At 42.9% G+C, this 21,653-nt stretch overlaps 2 protein-coding genes and 1 pseudogene across 2 annotated transcripts in view; 2 read left to right on the forward strand and 1 right to left on the reverse strand.

Moving 5' to 3' along the window:
- Positions 1–21,653, forward strand: part of LOC140295535 (NLR family CARD domain-containing protein 3-like) — a 173,162-nt gene that overhangs the window by 145,295 nt on the left and 6,214 nt on the right. The gene's annotated exons all lie outside the window — the stretch shown is intronic.
- On the forward strand, positions 4,436–4,554 carry LOC140297222 (5S ribosomal RNA; annotated as a pseudogene).
- Positions 8,080–20,024, reverse strand: LOC140302663 (NLR family CARD domain-containing protein 3-like). The gene is made up of 8 exons (XM_072381597.1): positions 19,917–20,024; positions 18,821–18,899; positions 18,451–18,658; positions 16,508–18,290; positions 13,765–13,938; positions 10,522–10,683; positions 8,762–8,808; positions 8,080–8,635 (listed from the first exon to the last, which is right to left on the reverse strand). Exons 1-8 carry the CDS (start codon positions 19,982–19,984, stop codon positions 8,085–8,087), a joined length of 3,072 nt encoding a protein of 1,023 aa, XP_072237698.1. The 5' UTR covers positions 19,985–20,024; the 3' UTR covers positions 8,080–8,084.

A 21,653-nucleotide genomic window follows, 5' to 3' on the forward strand; every position in this document is an offset into this window, starting at 1 on the left:
ATCTGAATACATGATCTCTGAACAACAAGATTAACATTGATCCACTGACTCTCTTAATGAAATCTGATTACACTGTGAATCAGGAAGCACAGTAAGATGTGCAGTGGAGTCATTACACAACTCTGGGAGTTTAAAAGAGAAGCAGAGGCAATCACACTTCCAAAAGAATAAAACACCACTGAAAATGTTCCACTTTGGCAAAGGTGAAAGGTTGGGAAAGCCAGCAATTTGGTCCACTTCAAACTTTGTGTCATGACAGCTTTCTGATACCATTTCTATTTAGAATTCCAGAGGTCCCATTTTTAGATTGAGAATGCTTCGTCATTGGAGAGCCTGCAGGACCTGATCGTACACAGCAGCACCATGCTGCAGACTGCAGGGTGTTTTAAACGTGTTGGGTCAATGGAGGAAAAGCATTCAGTTATCAATGATTACCTTCAGTGGTATTTAATTGATAGGAACCACACAGCAGTTGATAGGTAGTTTATTTTATTGCTCTTGCCCAGAAAGAGTTAAACATGTGACTGCCTGTTAGTTAAAATCCTCTGTATTATTGCATTATAGCTTCAAAGATGGACTTGACAGCTTGCAGTTTGTCACAGCACTGCAGCAGTATCCTACAGTCCTGACCCCTGTTCTGTCACTCAAGTGAAAAGTTATCTGCCACAGACACGGAAAACTTATTCCAACCCCAGCTTAGTCCTGCCTGAAGTAACAAGAGGAAAACAAGAAGTTTGTGGGCAGACTGCCTTCTGACTGTGAAGGTTGGTCAGTTTAATCTTTATCAACATAAAATATCATCCCAAGTCTTGTTTTAGATTGACATTTTCAGTAAATTAGTCCAAATGCTTTCTGCTTTTAGAAAGAGACACTTCAGTGACCCTGGAGGAGATCTTCATGCTTGCCACAGGTGTAGCAGGCAAACCTCCTGCTGGCACGGATCCTGGAGCGTCCCTTCAGCTCCTCACCAGTTCAAACTACCCCATGGCAAATACATGTGCCAACACATTAAAGCCGCCTGTCTCTGATAACTGCAACAGCTTTAAAGCCAACATGAACTTTGGAATGAAGAATTCCCCTGGCTGTGGATGCTTTTAAACACACTGAACTATGAACACCTGAAATGTCCCAAAAGAAAAAGGTTTTGTTCAGGTTGGAGATGTTAAACACTCAGCTTTAAACTCCTGTTTAAACCTCTGTTCTGTCTTCTCTTTTTAAAATCTACAAGGTGCCGGTGTTCCTCTGTGCCGGAGGGTAATGCATAAGAATAAAATGTTTTGCCATCCCAGTTTATTTGTCTAAATGTGAAATGAAGATAAAGTTCAGCCATGTTGTTCAGAGTGATGTAGTTCTCTACAGCAGACTGCCACTGAAGAGATGGTGTCAGAGCACTTTGTCTCTGTGGTTCTTCAAAGGGATGCAGGTCATCGTCCCCAACAGTAACTGGTGGTGCTGCTCAGGGTCTGTGAAGATGCTGAGAATCCACAGTTCATCCCATTGAATCTGGGAAGAAAATACAGAAAAACAACCAGATTTACTTTGTTTTCTCTTCAAGTTTAAATGTTGTTGGCGTTCCCTGCCAGTGATTGGCCAGATTTAGTCAACAAGACTCGTATGCAGAGACACCACAAGACGACATGATAAAAGCTCAAATACACCATCAAATAAATATTAGAACTAAAGTGATGCTGACTGAAGCATGAGTGGAAATTCTCAGACATAATGACTGATTTTAAAGTGACAGCTTCAAGGAAGAAACTATTTTCTTTTTATATATATATAATTTAAAAAAAGCTCTCTGGTACATATACTGTTTTCTGAGCTTTTACAGCCTCGGTCCAACCTCAGGTTAAACTCATGTAACCATGATTTTCCTGTGAATGCTTCATGTAGATGAAATAAAAGGTCGTCCTGTTGTTTTTGCTTTAACATGGTTTGCAGTGTTCACCTGCGAGACAAATGATACATCACCTCTGCTCATCCAGATGTTCAGTTAGACTGCTGAACAGCACGGATAACGTGAGCGTTCCAGTGGTGTTTGTGTTCGTCCAGTTCTTTCTGTCGCGCTCCCAGACGGCTGTATCGCAGCAGCCTTGTGTGTTCGTAGCTGCTTTTGAACAGATGCTTCTCCCTCAAGTCACCAAACAGATCCATCCAAAACTGTGTGTGAGTATGCAAACACACATTTTATTCTGAGGAAATATATCACCTTCCTCCTGTAAAATACAGCTGAATTGCTGCCTGTTGTGTTTTAAGTAGTTTATTATGTAGAAGACATTTAAAATCTTAAGCAGGAACTGAATTGATTCAACATAAAAAAAAACACCACGTAAAAGCGAGCATTGCCTTCATCAGCACAGTCATCTACAGTAAATCCAAAAGTGTGATGTGAAGTAGATAATCAGTGAAGAATGAATATGAGATAAAAACCTTTGTTTGCCAAAGCAGGACCTCCAGCTTTCAGTTCACTGCTCAGATGCTGAAGTGCCATACATGTGACTTCTGGCTCCTGCAAATGCATCTCTGTGCGCTGATCTTAAGGAACGATGAAGTGCAGCCATCAGTCCATTTTCTGCCACAGTCTGTGCGGCGGCGCATTGGAAAAACTCAAAGCTCAGCGACACACTCAATGTCATTTTGAGCACCGACACCAGGATCATTGTTGGACTTTCCACATGTGAGCCACATCATTTTTGTTGAGAAGCCATCGATACGGCCACTTCAGGCAATCCCAAAAGGTTTCAGTTTGTCGTTCCCACCAACATGCCACACTGAACAATACTCTATTCCAGATGTGTCAGGTTCTCTTATTGTGTTCATCACATCACATCTTCTGACTGTAAAAGAGTACTTTTGTTTCAGAGGCTGCCACATCGCTCTGTGACCTAAAAGCTGCCTGATCCCTGAGGTTCCTCAGAAAAAGCTGCCTGCACAGCAGCAACTGGAGCGTAGTTCTTCCTCTCGGTCAGGTCTGCATTTTGTCTTCTTTTGAAAGTGCTGACACTCACTGAAATGTTGTGCTTGGTTGCCAGTAAGTCCAGCATGATTTCAGAGGCAGGGTCCTCTGTGAAATACTTGTGGATAAGTTCATCCACCACGGCTGCTTCAGGACCTGATGGATGAATATATGAAAACACCACATGAGAAAAAAGTAAATCCACTGCATTTACACTCTTTCGTGTCAGGTTTTAAATGATTATGGATTAACAAAGTAAGAAACTGAACTTTGTAAATGGTTCACTTAGATTCTCATACATTTAGTGTTCATCCCAGTAGCTAAAAAAGAGTAGAGTAAAATGCCACCCTAAGTAGTGGAATTTGACATTTTATGTTGAGGGTGCCTGTTTTTCTGAATGTATTATTCTTCATCTGTTGCATTTAACATAAGCTATATGTTTTGAGTTTATTTGTTTTGAGGTATTCTCAATAATAATTCACAGTACAATGAAGAAATCCATAATCTTTAAGAAGATGATCAAAATATACCTTCCTCTTGAAGATTTCTGCAGCATGAGCCACAGTGTGACAGGACAGGCTGAAGATTTATTCAACAAAATGGACAAAACATCATCTGGTAAAATACAAAGGGGAAAGGACTCTTAGCTTACACATGATGGTAATTTGCTGTGTAAAGTTGAGAAACTAATACTCATCTCACTGATAAAACAGTGATAACAGCACAGTTAATAAAGATTATCCAGCATCAGAGTCTCACTTCCTTCTCAAACTTTTCCTAATTTCCCTCTCTTTATCCATTAAAACCTGAAAACTGCCCAATTGAGTTGTGGCTTGTTGTGTTGCTTTTGTATTCTTTGACACTTCAGGACCACCGTAGAGACCGCCTTGAATACCAGCTGCTGTATTCGTGGCACCTCATTTAAGTCAGTCTGTTCTAACAGTTTCCAGCAGTGCTCAGCTCACAGACTTCATCTGTCTGAATTCTTCTGGAAAACAAACACAAATCTTATTCTCTCACCTTCTCAATTCTCTGTATTGTTGAGGATGGTGAGAAGGGAAGAGTGAGGGGTTTCCTTCGAAAGTCCACTGTCATCTCCACAGTGTTGAGCGGGTTCAGCTCCGGGTGGTTCTGACTGCCCAGAGGACCAGGCTGGACCCTGCTTGGCTTCCAAGATCAGGTGTGTTCAGGGAGGTGTGGCTGTAAGCGACAGTCACTGTGACAAATATGGATTATATAGGTGCTGGAACCATGTTTCCTCTATTTTAAATCAGAGTTTATTTGAGAGGCTGATGCTGATCCTGCACATGTTCTTCTCTCTCGTGTTGGTTCTCTGCAGCTGAAAATGAGACTCTCAGATAACTTAGTGTCTGTCGACCTCTTCTGTTCCCTGTGTGTAGTTTTGTGTTCAGCGTCACACAGAGAGACCGAGGAAGCTTAATTTAATAATATATGTTGTTTCTGCATCTCACTTCCCTCACTTATGGCCGTACTGCCCTGAACACACCTGACCTCATCTGAGCTCAGAAGCTAACCAGGATTGGGCCTGGTCATTACTTAGATGGGAGACTGCCTGGGAACAATAGATGCTGTAAGCTCTTTTGCTTCTCTACAAAAACCAAAGAGGAAGCTGCTGTCCCATTGAACTTCATATGAAGTTGGAAATTATTTCAACAACCTTCCCATTTTTCTCCAAAGACTGTGAATGAGAGCACACACAAATGATGGCATCTCATCTAAGTCAGTCTGTTCTAACAGTTTCCAGCAGTGCTCAGCTCACAATGACTTCATCTGTCTGAATTCTGAGAAGTTAAAACATTTATAAAAAGTATTCTATCAAAATAATACCAAGAAAACTGATCTTTTCCTGATAGGAAAAGATCAGTCATAGGAATTCAGGAAGTTTAGTGATATTAAGTAACTTCCCTCAAACAGATCAGTCAACATGTCTGTACTGGAGTTACTGCATAAAGTCTCATATTATATTTAAAGTCTACTTTCATCAACTAAAAAGAGGTTGAGAAACAGTCAATTCAAAGACATTATAGATTCACTTGCTGTGTCTTTAAAGTTTGCTGCTCATACACAGAAGGTGGCTTGAAGAAATATTTTAATAGATTAAATGATGGACCCCAGTTTAGTCCCCAGAATGACCGAGATCATACATTTACAAGCACAAGTTGTTCCTTAATATTAGTTTACTTCTTTTATAAATGCTACTTGGATATAGTATATAGCAGAGTGTTACAGCTGTTTCTCCTGGTTTCTGTGGTGTGTGACTTCCTCTCAGGAACACAGACAGCACGCAGACACATGTGACATCATGAACAGAGAAGGAATATTTCTGTGAAACGTTAAAGCTGTAACGGATCAAATACAGGTGCAGATGAACAGGTTTTCATTGTAATCACACATGATGTTCAATACACACATACAGCAATCTGTTGTATTTTTGTACTCTGTTGTGGACTGTGCTGTATCTTTTAAAATGGCTTCATGTTTAATATTTAATAGCAGTGAGCAGTTAATAATGCACAGACATGAGAAATTCAAAGGAGACTCTTTGGAGTCTTCACTCCTGGACCTGTTGCCTAGGCGACCCGACCTCAGGTAATTATCGATTGTTGAAACATGTTCAGTCTTTAATGTCAATAAAATCTCCTTTAACTGTGAAGGAAGTGGAGTCTTTATTGATGGGAATTTGTCGCCCTCTGGCGGTGAAAATATAAATAGCATCATGTCAGTTTGGGAGTGTTTTTGAACGATTGAATACTTTAGTTCTTATAACTGTAATAATGAGCAACTGGACTTTCTGAATATTTCCCTTCTCATCTGAAAGATATCTTCACCTTTAACTAGTTGGTGACTGACAGCTGATCTGAGGACTGGATAGTGTAGTGATATGATTGCCACCTTCCATGTGGGAGACCTGAGTTCAAATCCCCTTGCATGACTCCAGTAGGGGTCCTTAGGCAAGACCCCCTTATCCTACATGCCTACCTGTAAGTCGCTTTGGATAAAAGCGTCTGCTAAAATGCATAAACATAAACATAAACATGATCAGCAGCTTAAAGACTATTCACACTTGGCAGGTCTGTACGGTCACACTGACACACCTCAGTCCAAACCATCTGTTTTCTTTGTCCAGAATGTGGACGTTACTGTCCTGAAAAGAGTGTCCCTTCACCTTAAGATGGAGGTGAACTGCTGAGCTTACAAACTGCACATCTGTATCTGTCAGATAAAAATATGATGACTCTACAGAAACGGACATTCAGGACCAGAGGGTGAAGAACTTAGAAGATGGGGACCTCACCCAACCAGAAAAGGATGTCGTACCTGATCCTTAACTTTGATGTCTGAATCCAGATTTTACCAGTAAGAAATGTGGATTAGAACACGTAGAAAAACTGAACAAATGTGATGGAAATATTAATATATTCACAAATATATCAGGTGTGAGTGTTGAGATTAAAACAATATGTGATTTGTTCTGAAGGAATCGCCTCATTAACAAGCTTCTGCTCTCAAACTGCACTGATCTGAGCGCAGAATGGGATTTGTTGAATTGCTGGACATTTTCCAGCTGAGACAGGTGGGAGCAGAATATTGAAAATACAGCCCCTAAAAAGACATAAAAAGATCACACCAGCTTCTCAATGAGGAACATACATGTACATGTACCAGTTAAAGTCAGTTTTTGACACTTATTTTGCTTTTGATACATAATTCTTGTTCTGACGATAAAAATATTTCATTCACAGCAAGTTGTGTCCCTCCACACATGTGCAACACTTTTAAAAAAACCAATTCAACGTGGCATCAGAAAATAAACTGCGAGTGACACGACCAACAGGAAATGACATCATCAAGCCATGTGCTAACTAACACAATGAATAGAGCAAAACTAAGTCAGTAACGATGTGTAAAATGTAATTAATCCCACAGCACTTTACACTATGAAAGTATACGTAGATGTGCACAGAAAAGTGAACATCTGCACAAAGATGTCCCGCTTATCAGATTTCTATGGAACATTTTACTGATCTGATCTGCATGCAGTTCTGTCTTCACCCAGCTGTCTGTTTGACTGATTAAAGGAGAAAAGTGCTGATATGTTGGCGGCCCGTTAGCCATGGTTTGGTGAGGCAGAGTAAAGCTGTTCTCTGTGCAGCATCTACAGTGGAAGTACAGCAGATGTAGGGGTGCACGATGTAAAACAGTTGTGTTAACAGCTGGTTTACTCCCCTGTTACTCGTGTCCTCTGAAGTGTGTTTGGGATAATGTGGGATGGGAATGTGTGGGCGAGCTGCTTCTGGGTTTTAGCTGTTCAGGAAACGGCTTTAAGGTTGATGGTGTGGTTTTGTAAATTTAACTCTTTATAATCAAATGTTTGTAAGAATGAATGCGTACAGGAAATACTCAGAATATTTTGTATTGAAACTATTTTGTAAAACAGAGACACCTCCTCTGTAAGGATGTGGTTCGGCACCGTCAGTGGTCAGTTAGTTCGTTAAGGCCTGCTGATGGTGGAGGATGATCATGTCCCACGATGCCTCCATGCTGTTCTTGGCTCTGTGCACCTTTTCTAGATAAATTAAACAAATAGTTTTGCACCATATTCTGTTTCTGCGTTGCTGTAATCAGCTGCTCAGAAGCTGCCTGGTTACAGTCCTCTGATACATTTAGTTTCTCTGATCTTTTCCAAAATGTGTGAGACCCTCCACCCATTGCACCGTCATCTTTTTTACAGAAAGAAGACAAAGTCTTTGAAAAGTTTCAGTCCATTATTTAGATGAGTCTCCAGTACAACATAAAATAATAAAAACAATACTATCAAAAGAGAAAAAAGCATAACACTCTGAAGGGTTTCACCTCAAATATCAACATGTTTGACTTAATTTACATTTTACATCATTGATTATTATTGAGGTGATTAAATGTTAGTAATTTTATTTAAAGGACTGGAAGAGGAAGAAGTTTCCAAGGAATCATTTAGAAGAGTTTCAAACAGAAACTGATTGAATCCATGAATCTGAAAAGGTGTTTCTGAGTGAAAGAGACAGACATGTACAGACTGAACGATCTGTTCAACCGTGGTTCTCTGACAGGAGGAAACTCTTTATACTCAACTCAGAGACACTGAGGAACCAGGTGGGCAGGACCAGACTGTAAATCCAGGAAGCAGAGGTTCTTCAGTGAATGTGGTGTTGAAGGTGTGGAGGTGGATCAGTGTGTCAGAGGAGACTCTGTAGAAGGACAGAGTGCCAGCAGGACGGTCCACATACACTGCTGCTCTGTGAGAGACGGAGGAGGAGGAGGAGGAGCAGGAGAAGGAGATGGGTGTTCTTCTGTTACTGTGCCAGACAGAGTAACCTCCATCAGAGCACCTCAGACTCCAGGACTGATCATTGTATCCAAACTCACAATCTCTGCCTCCTCTCCTGCTGATTCCTCTGTAACTCACTGATATATAAACTCCTCCTCTCCACTCGACCTCCCAGTAACAGCGACCAGTCAGAACATTTCTACACAGCAGCTGATGACACCAGCCATCAAATCTGTCTGGATGATCAGGATATGACTGAACCTCCTCCACACATGTCACCTTCTTGTTGTTGTCAGACAGTTTCAGTCTCCTGTTTATTGTGTTTGTGTCGATTGTGAGTTGACAGGAATCTGATGGAGAGAACAAACACAATCCAGCTGCAGTTATTGATCTATCATCTGTTCACTTTGATCAATGAGTGATGTGACAGTGTGAAGATGGTTGGATGTCATGAATCAGATGAAGAACACACTTACACTTCCTCAGACCTGGTGTCAACCATCGTTCTCCAGCAGGCTCCACCCTGAAAGGAGGAGGGGGGTCAGAGGTCAGAAAAATGAGGAAAGAAAAGAAAGTGAAGAAAGAGAAGAACGATGGATGGAAGGAAATCTGTCTGAGCTCATTCTGAAGTTTAAAAGCACCAAATGTTTTCTGCAGTCAGATTATGGAGATGAAGTTTCTGTCTCTGAAACTCTTCAAGTTTGGAAGAATTTTCACTTTGATTTTTCACTCATTTCTGAATCCAAATATGAGCTTTAAAAATTCTAATGAAATCACTTCAGTTTCTGACATTATGGTCTCTCCTGATGGTCACATTGTTTCTGCTGACTCCTCCTCTCAGGGCAGCCAAACATCCAGATCCTTTCTCAGACCCATTGGTCCATCTGAATGCTGCACAGCCAGCCAGGGGAAGACATTCATCTAGAAAAGTTAGACTGGAAACACTCCCCTCATTCCATACTGATCATTAAAGGCTCAGAATAAGATCAGAGGAGATTCTATAGTTTGACGTATATTAGCTGCCAGCTGTTGTGGTTTTATTGATCAGAATCCCTCATTTATTTCAGCCTGATCACTTTTCCCAGCCAGAGATGGGATGAAGAACAACCAAACACAGCTCCAGTTCAACTTTGGTCTACTTGGTTCTCATCTGGAAGGATGGTCAGAACTCTTTGGACCTGGTACTGTGTGATCTCTGAGTCTGACTGACTACACTAACACAATGACACTGGGACACACAAACACAGTCAGATGCAGAGCTGTGTGGAGAACCAGGGACTGGATCCGGTTCTGATTCTGTGCTTTTATATGGGCCACATCTGTCAGCAGGAACGTTCAAACACTGTGAAGAGCCACAGCAGGATCATCCATCCATCCATTAATCGGGTAGTGGGTGAGCTGGAGCCTATCCCAGCAGTCATCAGGCGAAAGGCGGGGTACAGGTCATCACAACCATGCACTCCTAAGAACAATTTGGAGTCACCAATTAACCTGACATGCATGTTTTTGGATGTTGGGAGGAAGGCAAACTCCACACAGAAAGGCCCTAGGCAGGGATCGAACCTGGAACCTTCTTGCTGGTGACGGTGCTAACCACCACACCACGGTGCAGTCCACGGCAGGATCAGTAAGATCCTGCCGTGAAGATTCAAATGCTTCTCATTTCCTGTACTGATCATTAGAGACTGAGTGATTTTAGTGTCTCTGACACAGGTGATGGAGCAGTGATCACTAACATCACAAACTACAGAGGCAGGGATCTGTGTGCTCTGTCAGTAAGTCTGATATCAGGTCATGTGGAGCTCAGAGGATTGTTGAAGTTTGCTCTGGTGGTTTTATCTCTGAGCTGAAACACATCCAGTTCCACACACTGTTCTTTGAATGTGTTGGAGCTGTCAGAGAGCCGGTCCAGCTGAAGATCCCCCATCTGGTTAGCTAAGCTAACATGTCCTGGGCCCATCTCTGTATCTGATCCAGGGTCAGAGGACCAACAGACACTTCTCACTGTTGTTCCTGCAGATGTTCTCCTTGGAGACCTCCTCCATAAATATCTGCTGTTTCTGTTCAACCAGTGTTTCTGCTGTGAGCAAAGGAAAAAGGCTCCTACATGTGTGATTGTTCATGTAACACTCAGCAGGAAGCAAAAACACAGGGCTGAGTGCAGGACAGAGAACATGTTTCCAGCTCTTCCTCCTCTATCAGACATTGTGTGTGGCTGCAGCAGGCCTCTCCATACCTGAGTTTATGTGGATCCTTCAGTGCAGCCGTCAGCAGCTTCACTCCTGAGTCTCCTGGATGGTTGTAGCTCAGGTCCAGCTCTCTCAGATAGGAGGGGTTGGAGGTCACAGCTTCAGCCAGAGAAGCACAGCCTTCCTCTGTGATCAGACAGCCTGACAGGCTGCAGACACACAAAACAACACAGAAACTCTGAGAGAACTGCTCTGAAACTGAAGCTGAATATCATTAAATGTTCAGAGAAACTGGAACTCTCTCACATTACTGACTTTGTGTCTTCATAAATCTAAGTCAGAATCAAACTACACACACGTGCATGAACCTGATTTCCCATTTTAGCCACAAATACATGCAGACACTCCCCTACTGAGTCCTTTTAAATATGGTCTGCACCACAGTGAGAGCAGCAGGAAAGAAGAAGCTGATTTAACAAATGTGAAACTGAGACACTCATCAGTGAAGCAGAGAAAATTAAATCTGTTTTATTTGCTGATCTTAGTTCTGGAATCACCAACAGAGGAAAGGCTGCTGGATGGAAAAAAGAAACAGAAGAATCAACTCTGTAAAGTCTGAGCAAAGGACCATGAAGAGGTAAAAAAGAAATGGTGGCATTAGAAACGAGTCGACGCATCAGGTGGCAGAAGGACAGCATCGGGGCGATGGGTTGAGGACCGGTGTTGTTCCAAAAAGTGATGGTCCACCAGAAACTGGTCTGATTCTGTGGGAGCGTGTGCTGGCTGTTGGAGCTGTATCACTCCATGTATTTACCTCTGCTGCTTCAGTTCTTTGGATCAAACTGTTACAGCGTTCAAACACACATCATTTTATGTCTGGGCTTATAATAAAGAGACGTCTTTGTGACACTTTGAACTTTGCTTCCAAATAATCAGATTTTTGGTGGAAGTGTTTCAGAGTTGATTAGAACCAGGTCTACATTTAAGCTTTACGTGATCAGAGCTGTATTAAGACAAGACATTAAGATATTAATGACATTGTTAAGACATTAAAGTATTTCCAATGTTCTGGCTGTGCGTAGGTCTCATCCTTAATGTTTACAACTTATACTGTCACTGAATTGCACTGTGTTGAATAGAATTTATAGATCAAATGTACATGAAATTAAACATGTATATTGTTAATGGTAGTTTCCTTTCAATTGGTTCACTCAGTACAACAAATGTAGGATGGGATGTCCTGGCAGAAGACACCTCACGCCTTCAAATTTAGCTTTTTAGCAAATTTTCAGCTTTTAAGTTTCTATGCCACTCCTTTTGAAAAGACCAAACTGCACTAGGGCCACTCTGGCATGGGTGGCGGTGCTGGGCCTTGGTCCTGGTGTCTGGGAGCTGCCTTGCGCCCCGGGGGGTGCCCTGCCTGTGCCTGTGTGGGTGGGCCTGGGTGATAGTGGGTCTCAGGCCCAGGCTGCTGCGACTGGTGTGACAGCATGTGGTGGGTGCCTTCTAGGTGCACAGTAGCTCCCCGAATACGGTTGCTACGGGTCCTGAACCTGGTGGATCTGTGGCCCTGGTGGATCTGTGACCCCCAGGAAACGGGGGTGCCTATTGCAGCCACTCTCTGGCTTCCCTCTCCGGGGGAGCTTCTCTCCGTCGGTCTATATCCCCATACTTCCCCTGCAGTGTTCTGGGTGGATGCATAGTTGTCCCTGCGGTGGGCTTCCCGGATTCTGTGCTCTGTGAGGGCTGCTGGTGGCCTGGGTCTTGTGGCCCTCTCTGCCTGCTTCTGATTGCTGGGGGGGGGGTTGTGGATTGTGGCCCCATACACTTATACACTCATAACTAAGCACAGGGATGTGGGACGTGCCATGTCTATCGCAGGTTCATTCACACACATACACACATTCACTAGCCTAGTTGCATGCTCGCTAAGCAGTTGATGTGTTATCCTGTGGTTTTGAGGTCATCTATATCCGCAGTTGTGTTGAATGTGATTGCTGCTACTCGTGTTTTGTTTTTGTTTGTTTATTTGGTTTTTCTCTGCTTGTCTGCTTTCATGTGCTGCTGGTGGCTCTAAGGCTGGATTCCCCACAGAGGCCGTGGATTGTCTCCTGTTTTGTTTTTACAGGTGTAGCAGCTGGTTGTCTGTTTTTTCATTGTTTGCCTCTTTCTATTTTTGTTCCGTTTCTTTTTCTTTTCTCTTGGTTTTGGTTAATTTTTGGTATGTGTTTTGTGCATAAAGACTTACTTGCGTACTTTTTTTTTCTCCCAAAATTCTCTCTTTATTTTGCTTGCCCTAAAAAACTGTAAACATACCAGTAGCACGGGTGTACTGAATAATATAACACTTTTCTTTCAAGTTAACAGTTACTAAACACTTTCAAATGGTAAAATTAAAATTCTGATTGAAGCTCAGAAATTCCGACATTCATGTATAACTTCAACGCACCATTAGTGGAAGCATACAAACGCTGCCCTCTCAGTGCAATGTAATATACTCTTACTAAGGAACATTACTCCGCTGTTAGACTCTTGTTAGCCCAGCCGTCCAGGCCAGAGACCAGCCCCCACTAGATGGCCCACCGGCTATCGGCAATCGCTGAGCGGGCCAGTTCGGCGGCTAGGCCACCGGGAAATGTCTTGGTGCTCCCGATGGCTAGTCCACCACTGCTCTCAACTCCTCCTAATGCTGGCCATGCCTCTTTGTTTTCTTTTTGTCCGCTGCTGTGTACGAGCTGCACCTTGAACCCGCCTCCAGTTACAACAGTGTGACTGACAGGGGGTGCGTGGGTGGAGGCATGACAGCATCAGCACAAAAAGAATTGCAAAACCGAAAACCCGCAGTCCATAAGGGTGTATTGTCCCGTGCACAGCAGACCGAACAGTTCAATATTTTACAGAGTACCGAGGCATCGCTAATATGTGTTGTAGCAAGTGAATCGACTGAAAGGGAATGTGATGTCATGCATATAAGTTAAGTTAAGTTAGATGGAACAAGGTACAACACTTGTTGACAACTTGTTTGCCCCGCCCATCAGTTGGGCTCAGGAGGACAACTCACTCAAATAACTTTGTATGAATCTTCACATTAATTATTGGATGGAAATGCAGCCGAAAAGGAAACTGACCAAATGACCCAAAAAATAATTTCCACGTTCTATCAGGATCAGGTTCCAGGTTCAGGTAAGTTCCTGTGCTGTCAGAGGCCTAAAGCTGCTGTAACAATCATACAAAGACCATCCACAGGTGTTCTGTTAGCTGTTCATAAAAACAGTTTGATGAATCCTGACCTGAGTGTTTCCAGTCTGCAGTTTGGATTCTTCAGTCCAGCAGACACCTGCTTCACCCCTGAATCCTGCAGGTCGTTGTTACTCAGGTCCAGTTCTGTCAGACTGGAGGACTGGGAGCTGAGAGCTGAGGACAGAGCTGCACATCCTTCATCTGAGAGGTTACAGTCACTCAGCCTGAAGAGACAATTACAGAGAAGAAGAACAGCTGGGATCAAAATTAATCACCTCTAATGCTGACCACCAGGTTTATAAGCCTGTGATCATGTCCATGCGGTGGTTTTTTATGCTCAAAGACACATCATGAGTGAAACAAGGAGTCCACATGGTGGCTGAGTCTTTCCACCTTGGAACTGCAGCTTATCAGAGACAGTCTCAGAATCTTATTCAAACAGCAGAGGGTTTCATGGGGAACAAACCTTAGGAACTAATCCCATCAGATTGATGGTGGGGCTGACTTCAGAGCTGTCAACCAGGAACAAAGTCTAACATTTATCAGCACATGATTCCCTTTGTGATAATGCAATCATCTCAGTGATGTAATCTCATTATGTCATTATTTCACAGTTGTTTGAGAGGAGAACCAGGTGAAGTGGAGATACAGGTACTGGAGCTGACAGCAGCTCATGTTATTGTCGGGACAATAACAGCTTCACAAATGTGTTCATCTGTCTAAATACTTTGCATATGATGACAACACCTGCTTATGATTTTACAGGTTCTGATAATACAAGCTGATCCATCATTTCTTCAACTCACAGCTTCTTTTATCTTATATCATTATATCATATATCTATAATGCAACACTTCAGTGGGGATCAGCATGATGCAGTGCTCTTGGTGGATCCCAGAAGCAGCTTGGATCCTCTGACTTGGACCAAACAGCCTGTAGATGGTTCCATAATGTCTCGGATAGATCTCAATGTGAAGTGTTGGGTGACTCTAAACTGAGCTCCTCTCAGGTCCTGTCCTGTTCACCATGTATACAACTGACAGAGTTTCACACTGACCTGATGGTCGTGTCCACCTTTATGCTGATGACACAGTCCTCTGTTATAGAGCTCAAACTATAAGCCTGGACACTTAAAAACTGCATCTTGTTGTCTTCAAAGAGCTTTTTTTAAATGTGGAACTTGTTTCAAATGCAGATAATCTGTAACTGTGGATGGAACTTTTTCTGACTTTATAAATAAATGTTTTTCTAATATTTGGACAGATGACAGACTCACTGTTAAACTCATGAATCTGATTTAAGTGACATGTGTAAAACTGAGTTTTTGTACAGAAATGAGGCAGTTTTTCTACATTGTGTGGATACAGAGTGGAGGAGGAAATGTTGATCTATATGCATCCATCAGTCTCTACTCTGACACTCTGGATGCCATCTATCACTCTGCAGTTAGATCTGTGACAGGTTAACCTTCAGCTTCATCACTGCACTCTTCATCAGACTGTAGAGTGTCCTCTCTGTGGAAACTGGACATGTGGAACTTATCAAATATGTTCTGCAGACAGACTTCAGTTACAGGATCCATCAGTAAATACTGAGCTTCGTTTTAATGGAATAAGGAACGGATCCTGAATTGAAATGTGTTTGGAGAATTATTCTCACACTGTGTTGAATATTTCACCCTCTTATATAATTTCATTTTGGGATAAACTAACTATTTTTAATTTAATTCATTTACACATTTTAACTGTCTTCTTTTGTAACATTAACTTTGACGACATGAACTCATCCCACTCTGCTCCAGCATGAAAACAGCCTCACCTGAGAGTTTCCAGTCCACAGTTTGGACTTTTCAATTGTATGTATTAATAATTATTATTATACTTACATTTAAAGATTACATTAAAAATTATTCTGTAATATGTGACTTTGCTCTGTTTTATGTAATTTTACTGCAGCTGATCTGCAGAGACCAACATCAATGTGATGTGAAGAGCTCTCCACAGAGTGAGGTCAGCACTGCCACCCTGCAGGAGGTCCACACCAGGGGGTCCAGCACCAGAGCCAGGAAGACCCCACTCCTACTCACAGGTTTACTTTGTATATTTTCATTTTTGTCAAATTAATTGTTACTGTTTTATTCTCATTTTGCTGCCTTGCACAGTTGAGCTTGTTGCAATGTACATTTCACTGCTGGTGTTCAGCTGCATGTGACAAATAAAGATTGTTGATTCTTGATCAGTAGTTAATTATCTCATTATGTTAACAAATCAAAGCAGTTTTTCATGATAACTTGTTAATTTATGTCCTAATCTTGGCATCACATGATGTTTTAAAGCAGTGACTTTGAAAAGCTTTATGGAAACAGAAAACAACTTCCTGAATGTCACCAAAAGATTTTTTCTGCTCTCTGAAGGCTTTTTAAGCTTTTTTCTAAAACAAATGAATAGAAGAGGTTAGTCACATGACTGATCACATGACCAATCAGCTTCTGGGTGAAGCAGAGGAGTAGGAGTTGTTCAGCCTCTCATCTTTGCCTCCAAAGTGATTGTGTCTGTTCTGATAACTGCAGTAAAACAGACGACACATGAACAGCCGCACTCAGTTCAGTTTGGATCCTCCCAACAGTCAAAGCTGAAATCAGCTGGAATCAAATCAACCAAAGACTCATGTTCAACTTCCTCATATTTATCCTTTTATCTGTTTTTTTCTCCAGATAAGTAGTGTTCTGTGATTTTCTCTCCTATAAAAACAGCAGCAGTATATTCATACACATCCCTCTATATCTGTACTTACAGAGCTTTGTTTGAGGCTTTGACCACTGGCAGCAGCCTCAGAAGAGCCTCCTCTGAAGCAGAGTATTTCTTCAGGTCAAACACATCCAGATCTTTTCCTGATGACAGTAAGATGAAGACCAGAGCTGACCACTGAGCAGGAGACAGTTTATCTGTGGAGAGACTTCCTGAACTCAGGGACTGTTGGATCTCCTCCACTAGAGAACGATCATTCAGTTCATTCAGACAGTGGAACAGATTGATGCTTCTCTCTGCAGACAGACTCTCACTGATCTTCTTCTTGATGTAATCGACTGTTTCCTGATTGGTCTGTGAGCTACTTCCTGTCTGTGTCAGCAGGCCTCGTAGGAGACTCTGATTGGTCTGCAGTGAAAGACCCAGGAGGAAGCGGAGGAACAGGTCCAGGTGTCCATTTGGACTCTGTAAGGCCTTGTTCACAGCACTCTGGTAGAAGAGAGTCTCTTTTAGTGTTTTAGACTTCTGAGACTTTGATTGTTCTTCCATCAGGTTGGCTCCAGAGCTGATGAAGGTCAGATGGACATGAAGAGCAGCCAGAAACTCCTGAACACTCAGATGGATGAAGCAGAACACCTTCTCCTGGTACAGCCCTCTCTCCTCTATAAAGATCTGTGTGAACACTCCTGAATACACTGAGGCTGCTGAGATATCGATGCCACACTCTGTCAGGTCTGATTCATAGAAGATCAGGTTTCCTTTCTGCAGCTGCTCAAAAGCCAGTTTTCCCAGAGACTCAATCATCTTCCTGTTCTCTGGACTCCAGTGTGGATCTGTCTCAGCTCCTCCATCATACTTGACCTTCTTCACTTTGGCCTGAACCACCAGGAAGTGAATGTACATCTCAGTCAGGGTCTTGGGCAGCTCCCCCCCCCCTCTGGTTTTCAACACATCCTCCAGAACTGTAGCAGTGATCCAGCAGAAGACTGGGATGTGGCACATGATGTGGAGGGTTCGTGATGTCTGGATGTGGGAGATGATCCTGCAGGCCTGCTCCTCATCTCTGAATCTCTTCCTGAAGTACTCCTCCTTCTGTGGGTCAGTGAACCCTCTGACCTCTGTCACCATGCCAACACAGTCAGGGGGGATCTGATTGGCTGCTGCAGGTCGTGTGGTTATCCAGAGGCGAGCAGAGGGAAGCAGTTTCCCCCTGATGAGGTTTGTCAGCAGCACATCCACTGAGGTGGACTCTGTAACATCAGTCAGGGGCTCCTTGTTGTGGAAGTCCAGAGGAAGTCGACACTCATCCAGACCGTCAAAGATGAACACAACCTGGAACTCTTCAAAGCTGCAGATTCCTGCTTCTTTGGTTTCAGTAAAGAAGTGATGAACAAGTTCCACCAAGCTGAACTTTTTCTCTTTCAGCACATTCAGCTCTCTGAAAGTGAATGGAAACATGAACTGGATGTCCTGGTTGGCTTTGCCTTCAGCCCAGTCCAGAGTGAACTTCTGTGTTAAGACTGTTTTCCCAATGCCAGCCACTCCCTTTGTCATCACTGTTCTGATTGGTTCATCTCTTCCAGGTGGGAGTTTAAAGATGTCTTCTTGTCTGATGGTTGTTTCTGCTCTGTCTGCTTTCCTGGATGCTGTTTCAATCTGTCTGACCTCATGTTCATCATTGACCTCTCCAGTCCCTCCCTCTGTGATGTAGAGCTCTGTGTAGATCTGATTCAGAGGGGTTGGGTTTCCTGCTTTAGAAATCCCCTCAAACACACACTGGAACTTCTTCTTCAGAGCAGATTTATGTCGGAAAACTGGGTCAAAAAGTTCTAAATAAATACGACAAATAAGATCAGTCAATACAATACACAGACAATCTTCAAACTTTTGATTTATCTGAGAATTTGAACATGTGTTGTTCTGCATGTTGAGACATCAGTAAATGTGTCATTTATCCAGCAGGTTAAATCTTTAGAGAAATCCTCTTACTGCTCTGCAGACGGTCAGCCAGCTCCTCCTGCTTCATTCTCCTCAGGAAGTGAACTGTGATCTTCACTAATGCCTCTCTGCTGCTCCTCTGCTCTTCATCCTCATCCTCCCTCTGACTCTCTAAGCATTCTGGGTAATCTGGACTCAGAACTTTCTGGATCTTCTTCAGCTCCTCCTTCACAAAAGTGACCATGTTGTCCTCCAGCAGCTGGAACAGAATACTATATGAATGAGCCAATCAGACTGAAATCATGGAGCCAAACATCAGATCCATGTTGGACACACTGACAATCCACTGGTCTACAAAGTGCAGCATGGAGATGACTGTGAACAGAACAGATGGAAAAGTAGTTGTTGTACATGTACTGACCATAAATATGGAGTCCAGCTGTGTTTGATGCTGCTGGGCAGACTGACCACTGGGAACCTCTGAGCTCTGCTGGTCCACTCTGTGGAGGAATCATGAAGAATGAGCTCACATTCTGTCTGTCCACACAGAGACAAACACAAGGTAAAGCTCCATGAAGTGATGTGTGGATGTGAACAGTGAATCAGAGGACTCCCTGTAGTGGGAAAGCTTTACTAGTCCTGCTGATCCCACTGAGAATCAACAGCTCAGTCTGCAGCTGCTTGGAGCTTTCAGCTCACTTTGGTTGGGTCCAACAGCTCTCAGCAACCCCTTCAGAAATCTTTCCCTCCCTGCTGAAGTGCCCTGGAGCAAGGCAGCCAGAGCCAGTGTGTGCTTGGATCAGACTGGTTGAACTGGTATCTTCCCAGTGTTAGACAGATAGATGTTTAAAACAGAGTCGTCACTGAGAGAACTTTATCTGTGTCAGGCAAGTTGTACTGAAGATGTAAAAAATAAATGAAATACTTTAGTTTCTGTCTGTCATCTCTAAACTATTCCAGTACCTTTGAACATCTGGGTGGTGCCTTTTCCCTGGAGAATGTTTGATAGATCGGTCAGTCTTCTGGGACTCGGAGCTGGATTTAGGTTCAGGTGAGCCTGGTTTTTCCAGCTTCTTCCTAAAGAACACAAAATAATTTACAAAACAAAAAAGGCATTTAATGGCAAAACATTTGAAAGGATATTTTTGAAAATCTTATAAGATATTCAAAACCATGTTTGTTTGTCTATATTTCAACCACCTAAAACAGACCTGACTTTACTTTAGAAGTCAGCTGCTTCACACTTCCTACACTGTGTTAAGAGCCAAAGCACAAAGGTGACACCTGCTGGACCAGCTGGTGTCCTACAGACACTCAGAAACACCTCCTCCAACATCCATTCTTTCCTCTTTGACTGCTGTGTTTGTGGAAAACATCCAACACACACCGCTTCACATATGAACATAGAAATGGATGTGAAACAGAGCTGAGCTCACATTAAACACATGTTGGAATAAAAACTGATCAAACTGACTCTGCTACATTTTACTCTGTTACAACATTTACACTCAGCTCACCTCTGAAAGGATGGATGTTGGTCTGATTTGAAGACAAGAGGAGGATCCATTGACCGGTCACTCTTCATGGACACACAGCTGGGTTCAGATCCAGGTCTGAGTCTCTGCTGGATCCTGACAGAAAAACACTTGTTTTCTTCAAACTAAAGTATTCAGTGATAGTGTTTGAGTCTGCAGTGAGGCGGCCTGTCAGAGAGTCAGTGTGGCTGCTGTGGAACAATGTTACAGCTTCCCCTTGTGGCAGCTCTGCCACCCTGCAGGCAGACGTCAGCAGGTGTGTGAAACTGGAAGCTGGATGTAATTTTACCTGAGAGAAAACAGGAAGACTGAAGCTCTGAGCTTTCAGCATGGTTCCTTGACTCAGTCTTTACTGTTTGTGCGATCAGATTCATTCTGCTCTTTCAGAGAGAAACTACAGCTGCACCATGGTGTCATCAGAGACATCAGGAACTGATCCAAGTCTCAAGTTATTCAGCTGAAAACTGGTTATCATCTGAAACATGATGCAGCCTCCACTGAATACTGACAGATACTCACTGTTGGGCTGATGGAACATCATGTTGGAAATTAATAAACCAATCCTTTGACTGGTCGCTCTTAATGGACACACAGCTGGGTTCAGGTTCTGGTTCTGGTTCTGGTTCAGGTTGGTTCCTGTGAATAAAGGTGGTTTGGTGATGTGAGTGCTGAGCTCTGACATGGAGAAGAGTCATGGACAGTTAGAGATGGTCATCTCACCTCTGAGCTTTGCTCTGGCTCTCAGTGGTTTTAGTGTCCTCACACTGCTCCATGCTGCTGAATTCACATCAGCTCACACACACTTTCTACCTTCATCTGCAGAGGAAACACAAATCATTCATCTGCACATCAACTCAAATCCTCCTCTCCATGTGTCAGTGGATCTTATGCTCTGATAATAAAAACGTGTTTCAGTAATAAACTCATCAGAAATGTGTTGTTTTAACAGTGGACACATATGTTCAGCATTCAGCTTTAAGGATGAGATGTTAGAGGCTGATCTCACAGTCTGAGCGTAGAACACGATCCACAAGTTAGAATTCAGGGTCTGTTCACACAGAAGAACCTCAGAGGAAGCAGGAATACAACATGGCGTCTAACCAAACCGCTGCATGATGTCAGATTCACATTCTCAGAATAAAACTGAAAGTTAAAGTCCTGCTCTGTGAAAACACACATGAGCTCAGTGAGATGAACTTCATCACACTGTGCACGTGAACATGTCAGTCATTGACTTTAATGTTCTGAAGCAGCTGTGAAAAAGTGCAGAGCAGTAAGAAATAAGTGAGCTCCTCTGAAATGGAGTCCAAGCATAAAGCAGCTCAACACGGAAATGTTCCAGTAAAGCAGAAGTCCTACATCTATAAAGTCTGTGGAACTCTTTCAGGGAGTCCTGGCCAAGATAAGCAGCAATAAATACAGAACACAGGTCCAAAAGCACACAGCTGAAGCACAAACAAAAGAATAAAACAAGTGCATGCAGTGGAGTCGACCTCAAGAACTCTCAGTTTGGATTTAAAAGCGCTCCATGAAATGAGTTCAGTTCATTTTCAGTCTTTCTGCAACATATTCCATGTAACAGGAGCAGAGAGGACAAAAGACCTTTGACCCGGTTCAGTCCGGACATCTGGAACAGAAAGCCACAAATCTTCTGAATGGCCAGGTTACGCTCATCAATAATATCTGCCAGCTGTGGGGAGATAGTCCAGGAGGACCTGT

This window comes from Leuresthes tenuis, unplaced genomic scaffold (genome assembly GCF_036924035.1).
Source record: "Leuresthes tenuis unplaced genomic scaffold, fLeuTen1.0.hap1 SCAF_1, whole genome shotgun sequence".
Taxonomy (NCBI): domain Eukaryota; kingdom Metazoa; phylum Chordata; class Actinopteri; order Atheriniformes; family Atherinopsidae; genus Leuresthes; species Leuresthes tenuis.

Coding starts and splice junctions, on each gene's coding strand:
- LOC140302663 (XM_072381597.1), bottom strand. CDS start 19,984: ATGAAGAGTGACCGGTCAATGGATCCTCCTCTTGTCTTCAAATCAGAC. Junction 18,659..18,820: donor AGCTGGACTCCATATTTATG/GTCAGTACATGT, acceptor ATTCTGTTCCAG/CTGCTGGAGGACAACATGGT. Junction 8,636..8,761: donor GACACCAGGTCTGAGGAAGT/GTAAGTGTGTTC, acceptor TCTCTCCATCAG/ATTCCTGTCAACTCACAATC.